Source organism: Phocoena sinus, chromosome 11 (assembly GCF_008692025.1).
Source record: "Phocoena sinus isolate mPhoSin1 chromosome 11, mPhoSin1.pri, whole genome shotgun sequence".
Classification (NCBI taxonomy): Eukaryota; Metazoa; Chordata; class Mammalia; order Artiodactyla; family Phocoenidae; genus Phocoena; species Phocoena sinus.
The window spans coordinates 6,096,347-6,115,587 of NC_045773.1; the positions used below are offsets into that span (position 1 = coordinate 6,096,347).

Sequence of the window (19,241 nt, forward strand, 5' to 3'; positions counted from 1 at the left end):
ACTGTCTAATTCCACATGCCTAATACCTATAATAATCTCTGACACCAGAGTAGGCACTCAGTAAATATCTGTTGCAAATAAATGGAAAGTAAATAAATCATACAGGTCATACATATATATGACATATATATGTGATTATTTCATCGCAAACATGATAAGTGCTTTGGAAAGTCAGTCCAGGGGTGCATGGTTGGCAGTTGGGACAGACCTGCCTGACCAAATAATGTTTAAACTGAATCCTAAAGGGTGACTGTGTGTTGTTCAGGCAAGGTGGGGAAGGAGGGTCTCGGGGAGAAAGAGGGTTCCCAGTGGAGAAACAGCATGTGCGAAGGTCCTGGGGCGGAAAGGAGCCCAAAATCTGGAATTCTAAGATGTGGAGTGATAGAGGAGGAGAGTGATGGGGGATGCAGCGAGGAGGCAGCTCACGGAGGACCTTAGAGGCCCCTCCACTTGGATCTTATTCCAAAGACCACAGGGAACCCCAGAATGGATTTAAACAAAGAGGTGCCCACCAGATTTATATTTCAAAAAGATCACTCTGCTGCTGGGTGGGGAGTAGCCTGGAGGGGTTAAGAGCCACTTCTGGAAGACCAGTTAGGAGGTGTCTGTAGTTGTCAAATGGGAGATGGTGGTGGCCTGAATGAGGCTGGTGGCAGTAGAGGCAGAGGGCAACAAGGATGGAGTGGGGGGATCAGGTGGGGGTCGGAGCCCATCAACCTTCCCCTCACAGGTGTCTGAAGGTTCTTCAACTCGGGGGTCAGCAGACTTCCTCTGGAAAAGGCCAAACAGTGAATATTTAATGTTTTGCAGGTATGCAGGAAAGCGTTACCACAGCAGGCCCGACGCTGCTCTCCAGGAGGCATGGCTTGCCCTGGTGCCTGGGAACTCCACTTCGACATTCCCTATGATGCCAAGTGATGCGGTTGTCCGCATGCCTGGGGCACTCAGTGCTGCTGGACCAGCCTGCCTGGACTGTCCATGCAAGCAATGCACTTTACAGTGAATTCCTGCTTTCCTGATGGGGGTCTGCAATCCACAGGACTGTGATCGATCACGCACTTAATAAAATGCCCCCATTAAAAAGCCGGACTCCAAGTCCGGAGCAGTCTCCTCTGGGCAGAAGTGCTGCCCACGTGCTGCCGCATCTCGATACTGGAAGAAAGAGGACGTTCTGTGCAGCCTCTCCCGTCAGGAAGGGGAGAGACTGCTCTACGCCTGGTGTGGATTCCTCCAGACTTTGCCTGATGTTTCCTTCTCTCCCACTGATGATGGAAATAAACCAAATCCAAGAGGATAACTTCTTCTACGTCTTGCAAGCCCTTCTAATAAATCCCTGGATGTGGGGTGGTGATGGGGGGAGGTCTTGGAACCCTTGATACAGGGGGTCATATGGTTTCTGCCTCAACTACCCAGTTCTGCCTCTGAAGAGCCACAGACAATACGTTAAAAAAAAATAATACCATGGCCATGTTCCAATAAGACCTTATTTATAAAAACGGGCAGAGGGCTGACTGTGGCGTGCAGGTCACAGTTTGCCGATTCATGCTCATGGAAAACTCAGGGCTCTCCGTATCTACTTTGAAAACCACTGACTGAATTCACCCTTTCATGTCATCAGCGGGGAACTGAGGCCCAGAAGGAGAAAGGGAGAAGGAACCTGTCGAAGGTCACTCAGGACCAGTGGCATAACCAGAGGAAGAATCCAAGTCCTGACTCCCAGCCCCGTGTGCTTTCCACCACTCCAAGCAGCCGCTCCATAGAACAGCCTTGCCGATACGTGCTGGCCTGGGACCCAGAGGCCTAAAGGAAAGATCCGGTAGGAATCTGGGATGATTCGGGCAGGTGGTCTGAATGGGGAACCGCCTGGCCTCACTTCTGTTCTGCGTGTGGAGGTGGGTGTGTGTGTGCACACGTGTCTATGTGTAGGGCTCCAACGTTGTAGGTATCAGCTGGGTTTTTGCAAACTTTTCTGATCATCAGAATGGCCTCTGAAGCTTAATGATACAGATGCCCAGGTGCCACTCAGCCCCCCGAGAAAATGCATTTCAGCACGTGCCAAGGTGTTCTGAGGATCAGCCAGGTTTGGAAACTCTGGGAGATGCTCGGGACTGGCCAGCCCTGAGGACCGGGAGAAGGAAGCCGGCGGGCAGAGGAGGGAACAAGACGGCTATCCGGATCAAGGCAGAATTTGTGGACCTAACAAAAATGCACGGAGCAGTGACTGTGGAAATCTGTTTTCCAAAACTGCTTCTTCAACTGAGCCTTTGGCATCGGAGGTTGGAGTCAGTGAAGCCAGTCGTCAGGAGCTAATTTCCTTCTTCCTGGGATTCTGCTTGCAACTCAGGCTGCTGCTTGTTGGGGCCTGAGCCTCGGGGCCCTCACAGTGGGGCAAACTGAGACAGAAACGAGCACACGGGCCCTGCTGCCGTCCACCTGAACCCACCGTAATGAGCTACAAGCTGAGCTGTGCGAACCAGCACTCCTCACACCCCCATTCTCCTAAGAGGGGGCGGCCGCGAGCCAGAGACGGAAGACTTGACATCTCTTGCAAGCCTCGTGATCGGCTGAACACAGATTCCACACTCTACGGCACGATCTGTGTTTGTTTTCAAAGAAAAACGAGCGCCTCTTCACCCACTAAGATATCTGTTGAGCATGTTATTTCACACATTGGAATTGCCAGGGGGCCTTCAAAAGATACTGAGACCTGAGACCTACCCCCAGAGAGTTTGTTTTAAATGGCATGGGTTGTGCTCTGGGTCGGAATCAGGATGTTCAAAAGCTCCCCAGGAGTTTCTAACAAGTAGTGGAGGTTGCGAAGACCTGGGCCCCTAAGATGCTGCGTTCATCTGTTGTCTAACACCTCCCCCCTGCCGGCACACCACCCCTACCCACCTGGAGAGGCTTCGGCATAAACAGTTCTACCCAGAATTCAGAACGGCTGATGCCTTTCCAAAGACAACTGACAGCTTAGCCAGGTCACCAGTTATTTGGTTTCTGTGACCTACCCCCGCAAGGAGAATCACCAACAAAGACCCAGTTTCTCTCAGAGAAGCACGCCTGCAGAGATCTGTGTTCTTAGATGGAGAAAAAAGTGTATTTTTATTTTAAATGACCTCTAACTGAAACGTAGCATTTCCTTCAATGACAAAGGCAGGCAACAGACCACAGTACCGTAATCGGTAGAAATCCCACATATTTTCGTATCACTGCACAGAGTTCTCCAAATATCACGTATGCTCATCACTGCTTTGAAATCATGGAAATCAGTCACCTCATGCTGGATCTTGCTACATTACCATGTCATAAATCTCTTTTTTTCATGTTTTGGTGATTGTATTTCAATGTATTTGATTCCCTGTGCATGTAATTTATGCATTGAAAAGTATTATTCTGAGAAGGGGCCACAGACTTCCTTCAGTGGGTCGTTGAGGCTCCGTGTAGAAGGCTTCCCAGAGGTGGAGGGCAGCTGTGCACGGAGCCAGCGACTCTTACCTGTGGGTCGGAGAGCCGGGAGAGGTCGGGGTATAGGTAGAACTTGATGCCTTCGGAGGCCCCGGGCAACGTGACCCCCCGGATCAGAAGGATCAGCAGCATGACGTAGGGGAACGTCGCGGTGACATACACCACCTGCCAGGAGAGGAGAGGGAAGAATCAAGAAGGAGCGACAGTGGCAGGCAACGCGGCAGGCCCCTAACCTCTCGCTGGCAGCAAAGGGCCGCCCAGCGCAGCGGTAAGAAGTGAGCCCCAACACAGCTTGTTCTCGCACCCACCCCCTCAAGGCTGGGTCCTGCAGTGAGCGCCTACTGAGAGCCCACAGTGGTGCTGTACCAGTGCTTTCCAATCTTTTTTGGACCAGAACGGAAGAAAGCAATATGTACGATATCACAACTCATACACACATAGAGCTGAGACAGGAAGTTTCACAAACTCATGCTCATCTCACGTGTGTGACACACTCTAGTATTTTCTATCATACTGGGTCATTTTAAGAACTGGTCACGGCCTTTAAATTCATGTCAATTCACTAATGGGTCTTGACCCACATTTTTTTTTTTTTTTGCGGTACGCGGGCCTCTCACTGCTGTGGCCTCTCCCGTTGCGGAGCACAGGCTCCGGACGCGCAGGCTCAGCGGCCGTGGCTCACGGGCCCAGCCGCTCCGCGGCATGTGGGATCTTCCCGGACCGGGGCACGAACCCGTGTCCCCTGCATCGACAGGCGGACTCTCAACCACTGCGCCACCAGGGAAGCCCCAAGAGGGGAGGGGAGGGGAGGAGAGGAGAGGAGAGGAGAAAACAGAGAAGGGAATGGGAGGGGGAGAGGAGGATGGGAGCTGTTTAGGGTGGGAAAGACCCAGTGTTTTCCTGGAATCATTTCCGCTTGGTCTGCTTGGACGCAAGCGATTGGACCCAATGAACCTGAGGGACCCTTGCAGCCCATGGAATCTGTGCAAGGATCAAGGCAGTGAAAGGAACGAAATCTTCCCTAAGCTTTCCTGAACAAGAGCTGCGTAGAAGGAGACAGCAACACCTTGACAGAGCACAGGAGTTCCTGTTCTATCTGAGGTGCCCTCAGGACTCAGTGTCCCCCCCGGTCTTACTTTTTCTCCCTCATCACATCTTCTCCTCCAGTCACTTCCTCCCTCCGCCTATTTAGAGCATCAACTTGTTAATATTTGGGGGCCACAGACACTTCTGAAAATCTGATGACAGTTATGGACCCTCTCCCCGCTTCCCCCAAGTGTGCACTTTCACAGATACGTGCACCAGCTTTTGGATGGTCCAGAGGCTCAGATTCCTCAAGTAAAGAACCTGTGCTCTAGGACCTAAGATCTTAATCCCTCCATCACTCTGGAGCCTCTCACCCCTTTGCAACGCAGGGTTTCTTTCACTAGTGGCTCAGGCCTTCACTCCACTCATTTATTTATTTACTCACTCATTCACCCACACACCCTAAACACTCCTATGTACCGAACACTGAGCTAGACTCCTGAATGAATGGGAGTCACAGGATGAAAGTTTCTGTTTCAAGAGGCTTCCCACTGACAGAAAAGACAGGCGTGTATGTAGGTAGATAACTAATGCACTGTGTAATCGGGGGAATGCAAAGGATGATGGAGCACAGAGAAGGGAGTAGCTAATCTCAGGGGTAGTCAGAGAGGGCTTCTCCAAGGAGGTGATCCAGATGTTGTTCCGTAAAGGATGAATAGGAGTTCAGGACATGGGAAATGGAGACGGAAGGAAGAAGGAACAAATAAAATCTTACTATATGCTGTGCACTTTACACGACAATAGAAATTGCTATGTTTATTCACCACTTCCACACACCAGGCATCATTCTTCAGATAGTTATGATCATCGACTTTTTAGATATGAGGAATGTCAGAGAGGTCACTGCTAACTCACCTAGGGTGGCCCAGCTAAGGAATGGCCGATGTGGGATTCACAAGGAGGCCTGTCTGACTTCAAGGGCATGCAATCAACCATGAGGCTATATATGTGACTCTCACGACAGCAATGCAAATTCAGTGTTATTTTCCCCATTTTTAGAGATGTGACTCTCAGAGAAGTTAAGTCATTTGGTTGGTAAGTGACAAAGCAGGGATTTAACCTCAGTCCTGAACAACAGGAAATAAGAACCAGCAGGGGGTGGTGTCCATGGGTCCTGCCAACACAACCTGGAAGCCTGGATAATCTCACCCAGACACTGTTCCTAACCTACCATGATGGCACCCACCTCAGGCCACCCACAACTCTGCCCTACAAATTTCGATGTCCGTGTTCCCAGTTCAACCACTGGCTCAATCGACAAGGCATGTAATCAATACAAACAATTTCTTGCTGTCACATATATGGTCATCCAAAGAAGTTGAAAGCAAGTCAAATATATAACTATAGACCAGTAGACGATACTAGTAATAATAAATTAGAGACCAGTAAACAGTAAATGTCGATGGTTCCTGCCCAGAGAGCTAATTAAGATTGCTATAAAATCTCCACTTCCCTTAGCTTTGTAGGCACAATCTATCACAGATCGTCAGCATTTCACACAAATGCTTGATTCTCCTCCTTCAAAATGAACCTCCCTAATCAACCAGCTTATGTCTATGAAGCTGGGAAGGCTAAAATCTATTGCTTTCATCGTATAATTTCCACTTTGGTCTCTGTTGTACGGCAGAAGATTAATTATCCAAAATGCCCAGGACCTGATGAATGATATTTCTGGAGCTTAAGCCCCAATGCTCGCAAAATTTAGGGAAAAAGATGTTATCCCGTAAAACATAAGAGCAAACGAAAATCACAGACATTTGGCCTTCATCTATGGGACCATCTTGATGTGAATAAACGTGCTGGTTGTGCTCTGTCTGGTCTGTGGTGAGTGGACTGGGCCACTGGTGTGGCATCAGGGTCATTTATAACCTAGCCACACGCAGCCTGCCGTGCCCTTGGCGGTACACAGAGCAGACTGCTCCTCAGTCAGCACACAGGCAGGATTCATTAAGTGGCTGACGATTATTCTGAAACAATTCCCATGTTCAGAGTTCTAAATGGAGGCTCTGCTTCTATAGGACATTTAGGAGAACCCCACTCTCTCCACTGGCACCCACACCCTCCTTTTTACACTCATTTTGTAAAACCATAAGGGAAATAAAATATTCAGGTAAATTGCCCGAAGACCACAGCGCGGACGAGCCAGCCTGCCAAAATGAAACCACTGGGTGTCAGGCCTTAGCTAGAACAATCCCTTCGTAAGCTGATGTGTGAGAGCCCGGAGCCAGGGTACAAAAGGTGGTTCGGGAGGATCATTATGTAATGCACGCAAGTGGAGAGCAGTATGAAAACTGAGATGCATTGCTGGCCCAGCTCTCCTAAAAGCCCCTTGCAATCTGTCTCTACCCTCAGCCATCCTAGACACGTGCGTATCACCTTTGATTTTTCCCAAGAGTGCCTGTAGACTGTCCAAACAGTACACATCTTGCTATCGAGAACTTGCACGTAAATGGTACACATGCTGCCACATCCCTCCTGTGCCCATGCCAGACATCACTCACTGATCATGATACCCTGAAGCTAAGCCTGGATGTGGCCCCAGAACCCTCCGCATGGGACTCCAGGCAGCCCCATTTTCAGCTGGGAAGAACCCGCTATCCGCTCCCCTTGCTCTAGTCCATTTTTCACTCATGCCTTCACCATCCACTGCAGGTCCTTAGGCCTGGCCCTCAGAATGGTGAGACCAGGTGTTGTGCTCAAGAACTGCTGGATGTGTGCACACGGATGAGGTGCCTAGGGTCATGAACCCACCACAGCAGCATGAAACCGGGAAAGGAGGCTAGAGAGATAGGTTGGAGGGTCTCCAGGAAGGGCTCTGGCCTTCTCCTGGCAGTGACAGCGGTGTTGGGGCTGGGTCTCCAAAGCGAAGCAGGAACAGGAGAGTTGAGTCAGGCGGGGAAGGTATGGAACCAGCCAAAGATGTGGAAATGAGCACAGATCTGGTCCCCTGGGATGTCTAGGCACCTCCAGGTTGTCCTGCGGGTGCTCAGGCTGCAGTCAGCCTCACCGAGGCTGCCCTCACATCCCAGCGGGAGCGTCAAGTCCTGCCAACGTGATCTCCAACTATACTCTGAAATTACACCCTGCTTTCATCCTCATTGGCAGGGCCCTTCATCACCTTTCTTCTCAGTCATGTGACAGCCCCATTCCATAGCCCAAGTTTTAAAAATAAGAATCTGGCCTGTGTCTTCCTGCTCCTGAGTCCACCTCCCAGTCTCTCACTCAGGGTCCTGGGATACAGAGCGAAGGGCTGGGCTTCACGTCAGGAACCCTGTGCTCCAACCCTGGCGCTGCCCCCACTTGCTGTGCGACTCCATCGGTCTCCACCCCTCCCCCAACCACTCTGCTCTCACTGTGCCAGGTTTCCCGCCGCTGGGGCGCATGCCAGGCCTCCTTCAGGCCTCCCTGCCTTTTCATGCCTCCCTCTGTCCAGAACGTCCACCCCCGGCTCCTGGGCCACCCAAGGCGTTAGTCCTGGGTACGCCCAAATCCCCACAGGGCTGAGGACTCCTCACAGCCAGGGGCCCTGCCTTCCAGCTGCGATATCGTCCAATCTACTGTCCACATCAGGCAGGGAGGCCCCCGGTGGTGGGTTTCAAGTACCTCAGTCTTACGTCAGGAGCCACCCTCCTCACTATAAACCACGCCTGTCTGCCACGTCCTCCCTGACCCTCACCCCACATCCATCCCTCAGTCACGCCAGCATCTGCCCAGCACTGTAGCTGTTCTCTGTCAGCTGTTTTATTGTCTTGCAAATTTAACATTTCTAAAATGTAAGTTCCACAGAAAAAGGGAGTTGGGTCTTTTACATTCTCTGCTGCATCCACAGTGCCCAGGCTGGCATAAGGTACATACAATGTGCTCAATAAATATTCGTTAGAGAAACAAATCAGTAGTCTGATATCTGGACCCCGAGGTTAGAATGCAGGTCTTCAGAATAGCTCTTGTGCTTTGTCCATCTGAAATGCTAGAACCACATAAAATGGGGTTCAGAAAATTGCATCGGATTTTAGGGAGTGTTCATAAATAAAGAAACCACAGGAGATGTGGCTTTAAAAGACAGGCGAGTCCACTGATGGAGGGCAAGGAAGTTCAGGTGCAAAGTTCAATTTCAAGATGTCTGAGGCCCTAGGATCTGTCTGGAAGGGAGCCAAGCAGGGCTCAGGCATTACGCTAAATTATGCAGGGTCTGCTTACGGGCATAATAAGGTCACTGACAAGGTACCATCAAGCCTGGCTGTTCCTGGCCACTGCCAGTGGTGGTTTGGACCCAGAGAGGTGGGTGTGGGGGGAGGAGGGTCTCAGCTGTCAGACCTCTCAGGCCTCTGAAAGGAGACTCCTGACCAAAGCATACCCTTTGGTTCAGAAAGAGGTTGGGTTGGGTTTTTTTTGTTTTTTGTTTCACTATTGTTTAATTTCCTTTTAGCAGGTCAAGTCCTACTGAATATAAAGGTTAGCACAATTGGTGGTAATTGTACTGTATCCTGTTTTAATTGACTCTAATTGCTCATTTGCATTCCAATACTGGAATTGTGGGGTGTCTTCTCCCTACTTCCAGGACAAAGCTATTTATTTCATAGGGGGAGGGGATGGTCGGATCACTGAGAATGCCACGAAAGTTGAAGAAGGGCTGCCCCTCCCTACGTTTTCTAGGATAATGGAGTCAATTGGAAAGCTGAGCATTGTTCAAAAGGCATTGAGCTAGCAGGGTGGTGTTGGGGCAAGGACCCAAGACCACAGGGTCAGAAGGTACAGTTTGCTGAGCAGTTTGGGCAAGTTCCATACTCTCCCTGGGCTGGCATTCTACCATCGACAATGAGGCGAGGTTAACTAATCCAAACTGTAATCACTCTTACCATCTTGCCAATTTTTTTTTTGCCACATACACGTATGATCTTTGCATTATTTACTTAATATTTTCTATAAATCAATATGCTCTTTTACATTAAATAAATATTATGTAATAAGAAAACTGTAAGTTGCCGCGATAAACTGAAAACCATTCTCTCTTACCACAAATAGAAGATAAATGCAAAAATAAATGCAATGAAGATAAAATGGGATTAAATTCTAAGCCAAAGGTTCTGAGTCTGAGCTGTGTTCTCTCTTAGTTCAAAACCAAGTATAGCAAGTGTCAGAGAGGTGCTAAAAAATAAGCCAGCTTACTGCACCTTTTGCCTTAAGACACATGAAAAGGGAATACTGTCTCATTATGTGATGGGATGTTCTTTAATCTGGGCTCATATATCACCAAAATCACCCTGTGGACCGCCAGGAGAAAGAACACTTCCCCTATGTGTGAGAAAGACAGGATGGATGAAGCTGACGTCCATCCCCGCAACTGCAGTGTCTCCTAGAGCAGCGGTCCCCAACCTTTTTGGCACCAGGGACTGGTTTCATGGAAGACAATTTTTTCACAGATGGCCGGGGGGAGGGGGGGAGAGTGCAGGGGCGGGGTTAGGAGCGGGTGTGTGCGTGGAGATGGTTCAGGTGGTAAATGCAAGCGATGGGGAGCAGCAGATGAAGCTTCGCTCGCTCGCTTGCCCACTGCTCACCTCCTGCTGTGCAGACCGGCTCCTAACAGGCCGCGTGGTCCGGGGCCCAGGGTTTGGGGACCCCTGTCTAGAGCACAACCCTTTTCAAAGGACCAGGACTCCCTGGAGCTCTCCAGGGTCCTGATCCTGACTTGGGCTGAACCTTCCTCGAGCCAGCTAGCTGGAGCTTGGAAGACACTGAGGTTAACTGAGCACCTACTAGGTGCCTGAGATGTGTCACAGAGTATCTCTAACTGATCTTAATACCACTTGAATAAGTTCTATCCCCACTCTGCAGACAAAGAAAAAACTGAGGCTTGAGAGAGAAGTGGCTTGTTCCAGGTCACAGAGCTGTCAGTGATCAGGAGTCTGCCCTCTCCACCACATGTGCTGGGCTCTCTGCTGCAAACCTGGAGACACAATACTTTCCTGTCTTCAACTCCTGTTTGCTCCTCTGTCTGTCCTTAACCTCAGGGGCCCAGCTTGCCTGACTTTTGGCAGCAACTCATCATCGCCTGTTACCCCAGCCATGTTTGCCTCTGTGTCTGGGGTACATCTGCCCATCCCATATGGTTGGAAAGCAGGGTACTGAACATCCAATCCTTAGAGAATCACTGTTTTGAACACCAACAGATTTTTCCCAGCTTTGGATTTTGAGAGAGCACTACCTGAACTCCTAGGAAAGAACGCTACAGCAGGCACCAAATAGTCTGGCATAACTTCCATTAAGATGTTATTGATCTCTAGGAACAAGTTGCCAGGAGAATGAGAATCTGAAAAGGGAGGTCACCATGCACACATCTGGCCTCTTCATCATTTTTAGAGGTGTTCTTAGACCGCTGTAGCAGAAACAGTAAACGAAGAAAAAACATTCTGTTTCAAGTAACCAAATTCTAAATAGGTGGAGGGAATCATGTTTGCAAAAGAAAATAGTGAAGGTATTCACTATTCAAGGAGGTAACAGTACTTTAGCAATGCAGCAATATTTCCACGAGGAGCTAAAGTTTTCATTTTTGTGCAGTGACAGTGGTTTGTCATTAGCACATGTGTGGAGCCTAAAAGAATATGCCAAAACATTGGCTTGCCTTGGGATCCAGATAACATGGCATCAGCCCTGAGCTGGGCTGAGGAGTAAGTGAGGGAAAGTGACAAGGGACAGGATTAGAACTGAGAGGCAACAAGGGAGGGAGGGATAACTAGGTTCTAAGCCCCCATCCCACCACAACGGTAGAGACTCTGAGCTGTCCCCCACCAAAGATCCACTCTCCCCTCTTCAGCAGTAACAAAACCCCTAAGTTTTGACTGGATCCACGGCCGCCTAGAATAAAGACATTTCCCAGCCTCTCTTGCAGCTAGGTGTGACCATGTGACTACGTTCTGGCCAATCAGATACAAACAAAGGTGCCACGTACAACTTCCAGGTTGTATCCTTAAAGGGAAGGGCTGTACCCTTTCCTTTCCTTCTTGCCCTTCCCACGAGCTGGAATGAAGACCAGGTAGTGAGCCATCTTAGACCATGGAAATAGGGACAACACCCACAGGAAGGCCGAGGAACAAAACAGAAGGAGCCTGGGTCCCCACAAGCAGGCAGCTTATGCATGGACTGTTACAGGAGAGAGAAGTGCACCATCTTCTTCCTGCTATTGCTCTTTGAGGTCTTCATTACAAGGACTCAAACATGTAACCTAAATATCTAACCCTTGAATCTAACCCCTGACTACTCTGTGACTGTGGGTAGGGCCTGCTCCCAATCTTAGTCTATGCCACCTTTCCTTAAGTGAATGCACCCACCCAGATGATCCGCACTATTCCTTTCTACTCAGAATGAAGCGAAGATGCTGAGGACAACCTGAGGATCTGAACGTGGACTCTTGAGAGCGACCATCCTACACCTGGGGTCAATCAGGAATAGGAATCAATAGAGTCAGGAAGCCTGCAGAAAGGTCCAGTCCATCATATTAAAAGAGAAGTTAGAACAGACCTGCCAGAGATCACCATTTCTTGGAAATCCACAGTTCCAACCTTCTCTGTCACAGTTTAGACTGACCTGACAGTGTGGACACCACCACCAAGTACACAGGCGTGTGCCTGGGTTAGAAGGTCTCTGCAGCCTTCCAGGGCCTCCATCTTCCTCAGTGTAAAATGAAGATAACACCTGTTTCCAAGGTCGATGTGAAGATTAGAGATCACCACGCCAAGCACATGACACAGACACCGACCGCTCAATAACTGGAAGGATTCCGACTGCCTTTGCTGGTATCACTGAGGCAAGACGCAATGCCCTCCAGCCCAGTGGCCTTGGCTGGCCAAGAACAACATATCTGGGGGCTCAAAAATGCAAACAGAGAGGCTGTCTTAGCTATATGGGGAGGGACAGAGTGGTGTCTCCCGGAAATCCCTATGGGATTCCCTTACTGACAAAAGGAGAGACTGGCAATGTGGTGGCAGTGGAAGGCTGGTGTTAAGAGGTGGTTATTCATTGGCTGGAAAATCTGGGTGAATCGGGTGAACAGGACTCAGAGATTAAAAAAAAAAAAAATCGTCAGGACAGAGAGAAGTGTACACAGCCATCCTGAGGAGGTGTAGCAGCCAGACTCCGGGATAAAGGATGGAAGGCAGTGGGAGTGAGCCATAGGGGCCATTATGGATGGAATCCTCTGAAGTCCTAGCTCCAGCAGTGGCTGAGGGGCCAGGGGGCAGAGGGTGCTTAGGTGGAATAGAAGACATTCTATCAGGCTGGACCAGTTAAGACAGAATTCCAATTTAAAAGAATAGAAGGGATTCAAAAGCTGAGTTGAAGGGAAGGACGGGTCCCAGATGTGCCATCACAGACATGTTTATGTCAGGGATGAAGCTTGCCCTGCAAAGGGGGAAGCCGGACTTTTGGAGAAGCTGAGGAAAATGAATATCACCAACCGCTGTGGGGCTCCAGGATCCCAGCGAGGAAGGGGCTCAGGGGCTCCCCACTGAGGGGTACGTGGTTGCTGGGGGCTCACGTGCAGCATATGGAGAGGAACTTGCAGAGACTTCTCTGACACTGACCCCAAAATGCCACTCCCAGCCCTGGTAGTTCAGGAGAGAAGGATTCACTCAACATCTAATGTCATCAGGGTTGGGGCATTGTGGGAAGGAAGCCCAACATCTCAGGAGGCCAGGGAATGGTGTTACTCTTTCTTCTTGCTGATGGTTGGCACCAAAAAGATCATCCACACCCATGGCCTGTTCCAACCTTGAGATCCCATGGCTTTATTATTTAGTAGTCAGGGACATCCTGGTTGAAAGCAGAGGGCTCAAGAGGGAAAGTGCTCAGTTTGGGAGAAATGGAAGATCGGGGATACTTAGTAATGACGTAATGATGGGACTAGTTTTTATTGCTGGCTCTACATGCTTTACTCTTACGCTATCAAATTCTAAAAGACAGAAAGTAGTATTATCATTCCCATTGCACAGAGGTGGAAACGGAGGCACCCAGAATTAGAGTATTTGGCCCACGGTTGCCCAGATAGAAAAAGGTAGGATTCAAGCTCAGATCCATCCAACTCCAAAGCCGACACTCAACTACTACCCAGCCCCACGGGGAATTCAAGTGCAGCTTCATCTCACACCACATCTCCCTGTGTTCCCTGAACAAACCCTGCACTTTCCCACGTGCAAGACTTTGCTTCTGTTCACCCAGAAGCTCCTTTCCTCCTTCTCTACTTACCAACATCTCACCAGTCTTCAAGACCAGTTCAGTTACTATGTCTTCCAGGTCTCAGCATGAGGCCATCCAGGAAGGACAAAATGCTCCTTCCATAGCCTACAGCACACTGGGCAATACAGCACACAGATACGGGATAGGCCTTGACTCCAGAAAATCCAAGTTCAAAACCCAGCCTCTGGTGCTTTCTATGTATGTGGCTGATTTTTGGCAAGTTGTCTTTCTAGGTCTTCATATTCTTTTCTGTAAAGTGCGGACAATATTGCAGCAGATTGACTCAATCTCTCTGAGCCGTAAGTTTTGTTTTGTTTTTCAATTAATTTATTTATTTTTGGCTGCGTTAGGTCTTTGTTGCTACACATGGGCTTTCTCTAGTTGCTACGAGCATGGGCTACTCTTCGTTGCGGTGCGTGGGCTTCTCATTGCGATGGCTGCTCTTGTTGCGGAGCACGGGCTCTAGGTGCGCGGGCTTCAGTAGTTGTGGCTCGCGGGCTCTAGAGCGCAGGCTCAGGTGTGGCGCATGGGCTTAGTTGCTCTGCGGCATGTGGGATCTTCCCAGGCCACAGCTCGAACCCGCGTCCCCTGCATTGGCAGGTGGATCCTTTTTTTTTTTTTTTTAAAGTAATTAATTAATTTATTTTTTGGCTGTGTTGGGTCTTCGTTTCTGTGCGAGGGCTTTCTCTAGCTGCGGCAAGCGGGGGCCACTCTTCATCGCGGTACGCGGGCCTCTCACTATCGTGGCCTCCCTTGTTGTGGAACACAGGCTCCAGATGCGCCGGCTCAGTAGTTGTGGCTCACGGGCCCAGCTGCTCCGTGGCATGTGGGATCTTCCCAGACCAGGGCTCGAACCCGTGTCCCCTGCATTGGCAGGCAGATTCTCAACCACTGCGCCACCAGGGAAGCCCGGCAGGTGGATTCTTAACCACTGCACCAACAGGGAAGTCCCTGAGCCGTGGGTTCTTAAGTCCATGGAATGTGGATAACAGTTCCCACCTCTCACGGCACGTGTGAGTTACACGAGCCAGTGTCTACACAGCACCAGGCACAGCAGCCCTTACTCAACAGCTCTCCTTCCTCCCGAGCCCTTTTTCATTCTACACGCTCATGCACCTGCCTCTCCCTTACTAAGGGTAAGGGCCTTATCTTTGCGTGCTCTGCGTGCTCCTCGTTGAGGCCTATGAAAGCTGTAAACACTTGGTGAATGAGCCCATTCTGACCCCAATTACCCAGTGAGAAGGAATGGGACAAAACAGGACATCAACCCATGTGTCTACAATGGGCTTTCGGTGCAAACAGTCTGCTCTCGCTCGAGCCTCTCCCTCTGAAAGTAAAAGACATTCTGCCCAATTCAATTCACCAGCCATTTATTAAGCCCACTGGGTGCCAGGTCCTGTGCTGGTCTCAGACATCATGCTGATGAATGAGCCAGACCCAGATAGTGACAGTCATGACGAAGGACCATTTGGGGGACAGCAGCAGCGGGAGCTCAGGGACACAGAGGCAGCTCAGGTGGCAATGTGTCGCTAGAGAGGTCCTCCTGGAGCTGGGCTTTGAAGGGGAACAGGCTGTCCTGTTGCTCCAAGGAGTCCTGATCTAGAACATGCTGTGTGAATACATTCTTTAGAACAAGAAAGGCCAGCACACAGGGCGCTTCAGCCTAGGAACCTCACCTCTAGGAAAGAAACAAGATCTGCATGGTGGCAGGGAAGCTGTGTCCGGAGGGGACAAGAGACTTAAAGAACAACCACATGCACAAAGATCGCGGAGCCCAATTCAAGTCCTTGTCCACGGGATACCTAAAAAAAAAAAAAATCACTGGAAGGGGGAGTCTGGTGTTTAAGCCTATTTCATGGTGAATTAAGATTAGCGAGAGAGTCAATGCTATTGATTTTTACACATCTCCACCACGAAGACCACAAAAATGAAAACGAATCCCCCGAATAGCCCAAGGAACATAAATATTCCCTGCAGTGCCCAGCCAAGCTCCCACCAGCATTAGGAGCTATTATTTACGGCCTGGAAAAGACACTGGTACCTTGGCTTATAGTGATTTAAACACCATCCATCTCTCTTGGACTAGAAGGCTGCTGTCGCCATGGCAACCAAGGGCACCATGAAAGCACACCCTTAAATCCCGGGAAAGGGTTTACTGGTGCAGGGAGGTTATCGAACAAGAAACACCACTCCACGTCCTCTTACTTTAGTCTTCAACACACTCTTAGTGATGGAGCGGAGAGGAGAGCATCCATGCTCAGGGGCCGTGTCTGCAGCCAGAAAGGGCAAGATGCTGCCTGGATCCTATAAGCATCACCTGTTCCCTAAGACAGACTGCTTCTCATCCACCCCACAGGGCAACAACTGGGGGGCTCTCCTGGGCCCTTTCTCAGGCAGCCTGAGCAACACGGGTCCTTCCCAGACCACCTGTGCTAGCTGCAACACGCTCCTTCCAAAACAGCTTCATTGGTTGAAAGAAGAATCCATGCTTGCCTCCTGTTCTTGCCTCAGGTGATGGCCATCTGTCTTGTTTCCCAACTCTCCACTCGAGGGCCGCTCCCCAAGGATACCAGGGCACCTCATTAAGGGACACGCCTTTCTCCCAGTTCCCAGCTTAAAAACTTTACCCCATTAGATGCTTCTGCATTCCTGCTTCCTTTCCTCATGTTTTAGTCTTTTACCAGTTCATTTTTTCACACGCTCTTTCCATCAATTAATCAACCAGTCAGCCAACTCTGATTAGCAACTGTTATGTGCCAGATACTGCAGTAGGCATAGAGGATGCGAAGGTAGATCAGGAGCGAGCCCTGCCCTCTGGCTGTCATGGTGGCTGCTTGCTGGGTCTGCAGATTTCTAAGCGGTTTCCCGGAAGTCCGGCCTCCTCCCACATATGTTCTTTCTCTACACACTCCCGTGGCTTTTCTTACCTACTCCTGTGGTTCTTGGGGCCACTGATGTGCTCGTGATCCTCAATGTCTCTCACCAGCCCAGTGGTATCTCTTGAGTTTAAGACCCATACTTTCAACACCCTTCTGTGTACATCCACCTGGATTTCCTACCTACAACTGCATGCTCAAAACAAAAATTGTTACTTTCTCTCCCAATCTGTTCCTCCTTCTGTGTCTCTTTCTTGAATAATAGTGTCACCTACACGACTGTGTAGGTCGTGTAGGTCCTGTGTAGGACACAGGACACACTGTGTCCTCTTTGAGTTCAACTTCTGAACTCAAACGAATAAAGCCTTTGAAAGGGAGAGACGCACAGTCAGGATCCACTGCCCTGCAGCCCCGATGCTGCCCTCCCCAGGCGTGGCCAGCTGCAGGGGGCCCTCCTTCTCCTACTCTCTTCCAGGCACCCCCGCCCCGTCCACCCCCCCCCCCCCCCCCCCCCCCCCCCCCCCCCCCCCCCCCCCCCCCCAACCAGCCTTTCTCTACTTCCCAGAGAACTCGGCTTCCTCCACCGCTCATCTCCCCAAGTCCCATATCTTTACGCCTCGGTCCTTCTCTTGAATTCTCTCCCTGGGTATCCCACCCGTTCCCAGAGCTTTAATTCCATCAACTCTAAAATGCGTTCTTTTAGCACTATTTATCTTGTTGTCTCTGAAATCAGGATGTCCCCCAGGTGGCATGTAGTTAGCACTCTCTGAGTGTAAGGGACCTGGCTCAGAGCTGATCCTTTCATCATCACTTTGGCTGAGTTACGGGCTCTGTTGGTTAAAATATTTTTAAATCAATTTAATTTAAATCAATTGCTGTTTGATGTTTAGAACGTCTTTTTAAAAGATTACACTGTGTTTCATAGACAGAGGGTTCAAGTTGATACCGTAAAGCAAATATAAATCATTAGAGAAATGATCACGATCCTGTATTTTCTTGAAAAGAAACAACCAAGTACTTTATGGATCTGAGAAGATACGCACCAGTAGACGAAGGTGGGTTATGCTGTTACTGCAGTACATGCAAACTGATCGCTGTCGTACCTCAAACAATACACCTGCAGACAGGAGAACCTGCCGGTTCCTTTGGGAGAAATAAATAATCTTCAAAGCAACAAGAGTCCGGTGTGGTTATTTCACGTGTCACAAAGGAATAACCAACGTTAAGGTAATGTAGAGCAGATTAACTACCAATATTTCTGCTTCTGAGGTACATCCTTCTTCCCTGGACGTATTATGTACCTTCTGGCATATAAAATAACAGTGTAACTTAGAACAGGTAAAATATGGCATGTCAGAGGTTTCTCATCTTTTGGGGGACACAGGCCCTTTTGAAAATCAGATGATAGCTATGGACTCATACCCTAGAAAAATGTACTTATTCACATGATCCCATCATTATTTTTAAGATTTTTTTTTTGATGTGGACCAATTTTAAAGTCTTTATTGAATTTGTTACAATATTGCTTGTTTTTTTATGCTTTGGTTTTTTGGCCGTGAGACACGTGGGATCTTAGCTCCCCAACCAGGGATCGAACCCATACCCCTTGCATTGGAAGGCGAAGTCTTAACCACTGGACTGCCAGGGAAGTCCCCTGATCCCATCATTTTTATACAATTCCGAAGGGTTTCAGGGGCCCCCCTGAAGCATCCCTGGGCCCCAGGTAAAGAAATCCTAACACAAACTGATGACTCTACTCCACATCCCTCTGTCCGAGCTCCAGGCTTCCCGTCCACCACCCGGACATCTCCACTTGCAGTCTCAGAGGCACTGCAAACGTAACGGGTCCCCAAAGAGAGGCATATCTCCCTCAGTTCCGGCCCAACTTCTCCCTCCCCTGACACCACCCCATCTCACTCAACAGCTCCACCAAGAACGGGCACTCAAGCCAGGAAGCTGCTTGGACTTCTCTGCCCCCGACACCCTCTGCGTTCAGTCACCGAGGCTGGATGCTCACCCTTGTGTATTTCTCAAACCGTCCTCTTCTCTCCGAAAGCTGCCACCGCCTCCTACCGAACGACTACTACGTGGAATGCAGCCTCAGGTCCCATGTACCCATTCCCCACGCCACAAGCATGGTGGCCTTTCTCTAAAGAAAGCCCGGTCACAACACCCCTCTTCTTTAAGCCCTTTGTGGCTCTCCACCACTTTCATCTCACTAGGTGCCTTCCTAAGCCACCCCTGCTTGCCACTCCAACCCGTCTCCCTCCATTCCCTGTCAAGGACTGTGCACTGGCCACCCTGAACTTCTTTCTGTTCCTTTCCTGAGCCATGACCCCCCACTCCACCCTCTCTCTGTACCAGCCCACACTTTGCACAGGGACCACATCTTAGATATTTGCCTCTGTGTCTCCAGGACTTACCAGGGTGCCTGTAATCCAGTAGGTGTTTAATAAATGCATGTTGAAGTAACCTTAAGGCACGTGGTTCCATAAAACACTAATGCAGTACTAAATGCTCTCCTGAGGCAGAAAAACAGAGAGGGTTCTGGTCCCAGCTCTGGGGCCTTGAGCAGGTTACGGCACC

At 49.7% G+C, this 19,241-nt stretch overlaps 1 protein-coding gene across 1 annotated transcript in view; it reads right to left on the reverse strand.

Annotated features, from left to right (window-relative positions):
• SLC6A11 (solute carrier family 6 member 11) overlaps positions 1 to 19,241 on the reverse strand; it is a 120,171-nt gene that overhangs the window by 62,421 nt on the left and 38,509 nt on the right. Inside the window, exon 6 of the mRNA XM_032649008.1 lies at positions 3,496 to 3,630. Within this exon, the coding sequence (XP_032504899.1) occupies positions 3,496 to 3,630 (135 nt within the window). The remainder of the gene's footprint in view (positions 1 to 3,495; positions 3,631 to 19,241) is intronic.